Raw genomic sequence first — 7,012 nt, forward strand, 5'->3', positions numbered from 1 at the left:
GCTTTAATTAGTTTTTATGTCTTTCTTTAAAAGTCCTAGTTCAATCATGTCTATGGTTGGATATATAATCTCTTAGCTAGAGATAAGAGGTGTAGCTTGTAATACTTTTTAATGTCTATTTAAATTTGATTTAAGTTATTTGATTTATATATTGAACAATTCATTACTTTTTTATTTGAATAAAGTACTTCTAGTTTATTTTAATCCATTGTTGAATCTGGGCACATTAGATGCTTATGAAAACTATGAGTGCTTTGTTACCTATTTATGAGATTTTGATATGTAGAATTCATTGATCTATCATTGACTCCGTGCATGGTAGATGCTTTGAATAGCTTTACTTATCAATTCGTTAATACTTTATGAGGGAACCAATTCAATAAGGTTCAGATCTATTTTGCTAAATGAATGATGTTTTAACCACCCCATCATTCGACTGGATAGGATGTGACTTCGATTTCAGTTGTGTTATCCAATTGAATCAATTAAAGTAACATTAAGGAAGTTATAAGTGGATATTTGGCGCTCTAGTATTTCATTTTGGATAGTTTAGCTTTTAGTTCTAGTTCTAATTTATTTCAGAAATCGCACAAATAGCAAGTCCCTATAGGTACGACCTTGGTCTCACCGAGTTATTATTACATCACAGCCCTACACTTAGTGTTGTCATATTAGTTATCTTAGCATGTTGTCCTATTTTAGCCAATTTCGGTAAGACCGAATGTGGATTCGATGGTGACCGAATGTTGCTAAAATTGTATGGTTTGTTTTTTAGCAATTCGAAAGCTATAAAGCAAATCTAAGTATGTTCAATTAAGGCTCTTAATACTTTGGATGATCAAATAAGGTTTTCTTATTAGGAATTGATCATTTAAATGCTTAGTTTATCTTAGGTCAAGGGTTAGGGTCATTAAGGCATATCATATGCATTTTCTTTACTCCTTGATGCTCCACATCCACTTGTGTCGTCAATATTTAGCTTCTAATGGCTCAACCGACTCCTAGACACAATGACTCATGTGATTGACAAATAAGATACACATTAATGCACCAGCAGTCAACAAGTGGGAGAGTGTGTCCACTCACCAATTGGATGTGTCTAAGTTTTGTATGAGGCAATCTTCATGTTGGCACCAATATAATGGACACATTGGATGTGGCATGCACATAAAATGTTAGTTATCTTTTGGGTAGACCATTAGGAGTCGTTTGGTAGTATAAACTTGAAGGGATTTATGGGGATTTGTAGTTTTTTTAGCCTTTCGTAGCTAGGATTTGGATTAAAAGGAGTCTACATCTTTTCTTTTCTTTTCTTTTCTTTTTTATTTTAAAATTCTTTTTGAAATCCTACCTGAAAGTTTTGATTTCAAATTCACTCAATTAGGTATGAACTGAAACCAACTTAATTTCAGGGAAGTTCAAATCTATGCTGCCGAACGACTTAATTAATTCCATGGGAATTCAAATACATGCTGCCAAACGAACCCTAACTCTCAATCCGTTCAACTTGAGATTTCTATACGCTAAATAGGTTTAAAGAGGATGTAATCTCAAGGTAAAATGGGATCACGGAGGGGATAAACGGGTCAAAGTAATCTTGAAGAGAGGGAGGGGAATTAAAGAGGAGCCAAAAGAGAATGAGACCAGTCGGGGCCAATAAACAAAAAGAGAGGCCCACTTGCTCCACGAGACGAGGGGAGGAAAAGCAGGGTTAGGTTACCTAACTGATAGATTCTCTCTCCTCCCAGTCCCAACCCATTGTTGGTAAAGTTTTAGTTTCTAGAACCTTTATCCTCCTCTGCCTACCCTATCGTTATTATAATTATTTGGCCCTTGAGTCACACCAAAGTAGACCCCACTGACTTAGTGATTCCAACTTTTTTATCTGATTTGACCATCCTAGCCGTTTAACTATTGACTCTAGGGTAAAAAGAGGCAAGATAAATACCGGGGCTTGCATGTCCCTTTCATACACTACCATTTCTACTCGACCAAGGTGTCGCCTGTGTGGAATCTAATCTGTGGAAAATCACTGCATGACTCTCATGATCGCCTAGACAGTTTCACTCATTGAGTAAAACGAGTCATAGAATCTGATGTCCGATGATCTTCTTGTTCTGTCCCCTCTCGATGACTGGCTAGCTTTTTAATTTACCAGGTGATCATGATCATGTGATCCACCTTATACAAGATTAGGATGTTATGTACACGTGATACCTGGGAGGTAATGAAATTTATGTGAAAGTTTCCGTACAGACAGCTAAACATACGTGATCATTTAACGGAATTGATGGTTCATAGAGTGAAGGTTAAAAATAATGATAATAGCTAAAATAATACCGTGCCTTAAAAGGGATTGAAGGCTTGGCATATAATCACTACAAGGCTATTTGGATTTGAGCAGAGTTCTATCGTGATAAACAGTTGATGCCCATGGATTAAAATCCCCCTTTTAAACCAGGCCCTGGGATTATTTGTCCATGAATATATGAACATTATATTATGGTTTGAGTGTATCTGACAGATAGGTAGACCTACCTATTAATGAAACTTTACATTTTTAATACATATAAGGATTATTCTTATATATGCACATGCATGTTACATTTTTATATGCCAAGTGTGCAATTGTCCAAGTTCAAACATCCCACGTATGTAAGTGCCACCAAGCACTAAAAAGTGTGGGACATGTGTTAATGTGCCTTAAATTAATATTTAATTTAGCTTATGAATGACCTTAAGGTGTTTAATAAACAAAGGACTATGATACAACTATGGTTGTGGATCACTGGCCCGGCTCAAGGAAGCCCGAGGATGTTTGTACAAATTCTCGGGTTGGAGATTTGTACATTTTCTCAACTTTAAAAGGAACACATGCAACAAATCCTCGACCCGAGTACCTGCACACTATCCTTAGATTTTTACGTTTTTAAAAACTTGTGTAATCCGGACTCTTGATTTGGTGGCGAGGATGTATGTTCATATCCCAATAATACCACAGATTTAAATATTTTACCCCAGCCTTTCATCGATAGGTGACAAATTAAAGGATAGTTATGGCCCATATAAAAGATTTTTTAGGAGAAGGTGGCATCTAGTATGGGTGGTATCAAATAAACGGCCTGGATGAATCTAGTGCAGGGCCCACTCGGGAAATGAAAAGTAGAGAATAGTACTGTAGAGACCCTTGAATTGGGAGCCTGAAAAGGCGGAAAGAAGGCGAGAGTGCGGCGTAAAAAATGTCGGTGAGATAGCCGTGGGTTAAAAAAGAATAGGAGAGAGAGAAAAAGTAGACGTACCTACCAAATCCAGCTCCCCCTCTTTGGAACCACTCGTCTGTCTCACCAACTCGGTCAAATAGCCAAAAAGATCGAGTCAATGGGCGCTCCGAATTTCTCCCTTATCTTATATAATCCATCCTTTCCTCTCTTTCCCATCGGACACTCTTTCTCACCATAACATTTACTACCATCTCTCTCTCTCTCCCCACATGGGTCGTTCTCCTTGCTGTGAGAAAGCCCATACCAACAAAGGTGCATGGACCAAAGAGGAAGACCAACGCCTCATCTCCTACATCAAAGCTCATGGAGAAGGTTGTTGGAGATCTCTCCCAAAAGCTGCTGGTATCTCTCTCTCTCTCTCTCTCTCTCTCTCTCTCTCTCTCTATCTCTCAAAGATATGGGCGTCTGAATTTTCTTTGTGCTGTTTTTGTTGTCTTTGTTTTTTCAAGGGTTGTTAAGGTGTGGGAAGAGTTGCAGGCTCAGATGGATAAACTACCTTAGACCTGATCTCAAAAGAGGCAACTTTACAGACGAAGAAGACGAGCTTATCATCAAACTCCACAGCCTGCTTGGGAACAAGTAACCCCAATTCCCATACCATTTGCATTAGGACTTGGAGACAGACTCCCCAATCCATCCGCGCTGTTTATTCAGTCCAAATCACGCTTTGTAGCCCCCCTAGTAAAAATCACACTGACGGGCGATCCTGACCATCTAATCCATTTCTATGAAATGGATGGACAATATCATTCTTAGAAAATGTTAATCATTCACATGGTGTGTGTTTGAAAGAATCAGTTTGTTTCGAGGATAAAATAAAAGGCCCCCCAACGCTTAGACAGAATCAACTGGTTGGTGTAATATTTGTACAGTGGTCTATGAAATATGTACTGGACCTAATGGATTGTTCAGATTGATTGTATGAGCTGTTCACATGTCCAAACATAATCCATTGCGCTATAACTCGAGCTTTACAGTACATAAGAGCGTTGGATTACTACTACTAGATAAGTAAAATTTTCAACTCTCGCCTTTTGATTATTGTTGTTGATGATGATGATTTTGATTATTGCAGATGGTCTCTCATAGCCGGACGCCTGCCTGGGAGAACGGACAATGAGATCAAGAACTATTGGAACACACACATAAAACGGAAGCTCCTTAGCCGAGGGCTTGACCCTCAGACCCACCGTCCGATCGGCGAATCATACTCCGACATGTTAAATTCCACACCTCAAAGAAACTCAACATCACCTGAAATCGCCATCTCCTACACAAATGATAACAAAGGAAATAGCCCCAATCCCATCGATTCTCAAGACGAGGCGAACAGCAGCAGCGTGAGTGAAGAAGTGCAACACTACCCAGAACTCAACCTCGAACTCTCAATCAGCCTTCCCTTCCAATCCAATCCACCTTCAGCCAATACGGCAGAGTCAAAGCAGCAAGCCTCATTCAATTCGGCCTTAACGGCCGCACGGACGCCACAGCCTTTCTTCACTACGGCCGTCTGCTTGTGTTGCCATTTAGGGTTTCAGAGCAGTCAAGCCTGTCGTTGCCAGACAATCCCAAACGCTCAAGCACTCAGATAATACACACCTGTGCATTCTTAGTCCCTTGTAATAATACCTCCTTGATATATCTTAGTGAATTTTTGACAGAAGAATGTTGTTGTTCATGGTGGTTGTTTCCACTGTACATTACGATAGGATTGTTTTGAATTTGTGATGTGAAAGTATTTACAAGTGGGTTCATGTTCAAAGATCTGATGGACCCCATCACAGATGGGAGATGCCCATGAAATCTCCTAGTTTTGAAGATCTTCACCTTTCATCATTGTCCTGCAATTGGACCGTTTTGACAAAGCACAGCAATGGAATGGAGAGGAGGAAGGGTTGGATGGGTGGTTTCTTCCATTCTGGAACCTTAAGTCTGGTCAAAGACATTGATTAATAGACCACTAGTCGACGTCCAGAGAATACGGCCATCAAGACTATAATTTCCCATCAAGACCCTTAATTACCATTGAACTTCTTTTAGTTTTTGGTTAGAAAAACACCTCGAATCAAACGGTGACTCACCCGAGTCAGCTCACTTACTAAAGAAAACCTCTGAATAAACCCCGGACCCGTGTCTAGCTAGTTTTACAAATAAGAAACTCATCACAGTCGAATCAGTTTTATTCTATTGCAAACACCCAACATGTGACTTAACAACTTTACCAACTTAGAAGATTCTCACAAGCAATTTGATTTATGGTGTTTTATATTTTCTCCTAAACTCTTAAATTCTAGTATTCTACTATTCAGTTTATTTTTCACTTTTGAGTCTCTCTGTATATAGTTAGTGTTTAATGACGAGAAAATCTGGGAGGCAGTCAACATTATGATAACAATTCTAGCAATTTTTAATGATTCACAGAAACAAGCTGTTGGTGTTGTTAGGCTTTATTTGGTAGATGCATAAAAATGATTACATCTCGTTGTAGTCATTAGTACTTATGTATTAGAGATCTTGTTAACTAAAATGACATGATTATGTATTAGAGGTCAAGATATCTTATACCTAAACACTATTAATGCCTATCTGAATCGACAATTACCATAATAATATAATCGAAAAGTGTAATGATTACAAATTCTTTTACTCATCTCGTGAAAACATCAGTATTTGTTTGAGGATTGTTACGTTTGGTTTATCAGTGCTAAAATTGTGATTATGATTTGGGTCCTTTTCTTAGAGTCTTGATTGGCCAAGTTTTACTAAAATTTACAATGGCGCATCTCAACACGTGCGTTGTACCTAGTTCAACGCATTTATTTATCATGGCATCGTTTCGTTTTTTTATTAATGGATATTCTTTTCTTTTATGAAAGGGGAGTTTTTTTGGAATGAAAAAAACACAGACAAAAACCATAACCCTAGGGTTGTTTTCTCTAAAAGATGTCATCTTTCATGTTTTTCTTTCTTTGGCCATTTGAAGGATGAGTATGGTGTTGTGGGATTTCTTTAGGAAAAATCTGATTATTGGGCGTTATAACTTGGGGATAGCGCATTAGGAGCCTCTACACTGGCTAAAATCATTTGAGGGTCACAAACTATCTCAAAGAAAGAGACGCCGTTTGTGCCTTGTCCCAACAGGAGATTGATTCTATAATCATCATCAAATAGGTGTGAAGTTCCATTTTTTTACGGTTTGATTATCTCTTGCATATGATTTCCTTAAGTTTCTAACAATTTAATTTGAGATATTAGCCCCTGTGGGAAATACTCCAACCGATAGCAAATCAATTCGTCCAAATACCTTTGATGTACAACATTATAAGTGATGGAGGCAAAAAAATTTCTTCTACCTCATGACATTTTTATGGCTTACGTAATTAATAAGGAAAGGCCTATGAATCTAAATGAACCTAAGTTAACTATTGTCCACTAGAAGTATGATGAAGATGATTATCTCTGCAAGAATTGCATTCTCAGTGCTGTCTAATCAACTTTATGTTGTATTTTACAATCTTTTAACTTCTAATATATGAAAAGCCCTGGAAAAGAAATACAAGGCAAAAGAAAGGGTGAAGAAATATGCGATTGTTATTCCAAGTTGTAGGTATTTTAAATACCAAATAGTTGATAATAAATTCATAGTTCAACAGGCTAATACATTCAATCTGATAGCCCATGAAATAATCTCCGAGGGGATCAAACTAGATGAGTTATTCCAAGTTGTAGTT

General features: G+C 37.9%; 1 protein-coding gene across 1 annotated transcript; it reads left to right on the plus strand.

Moving 5' to 3' along the window:
* The first annotated feature begins 3,424 nt into the window (after positions 1-3,424).
* Positions 3,425-4,959, plus strand: LOC131235155 (myb-related protein 308-like). Its single transcript, XM_058232296.1, has 3 exons — positions 3,425-3,623; positions 3,731-3,860; positions 4,357-4,959. The coding sequence occupies exons 1-3, from the start codon at positions 3,491-3,493 to the stop codon at positions 4,871-4,873; spliced, it is 780 nt and encodes a 259-aa protein (XP_058088279.1). The 5' UTR covers positions 3,425-3,490; the 3' UTR covers positions 4,874-4,959.
* The last annotated feature ends 2,053 nt before the right edge of the window (positions 4,960-7,012 follow it).

This window comes from Magnolia sinica, chromosome 19 (genome assembly GCF_029962835.1).
Source record: "Magnolia sinica isolate HGM2019 chromosome 19, MsV1, whole genome shotgun sequence".
Lineage (NCBI taxonomy): Eukaryota > Viridiplantae > Streptophyta > Magnoliopsida > Magnoliales > Magnoliaceae > Magnolia > Magnolia sinica.

Bases quoted from the DNA above. Each gene is read 5' to 3' on its own strand.
- LOC131235155 (XM_058232296.1), top strand. From the start codon at position 3,491: ATGGGTCGTTCTCCTTGCTGTGAGAAAGCCCATACCAACAAAGGTGCA. The intron at 3,624-3,730 runs GTATCTCTCTCT...TGTTTTTTCAAG, and splicing joins ATCTCTCCCAAAAGCTGCTG to GGTTGTTAAGGTGTGGGAAG. The intron at 3,861-4,356 runs GTAACCCCAATT...TGATTATTGCAG, and splicing joins CACAGCCTGCTTGGGAACAA to ATGGTCTCTCATAGCCGGAC.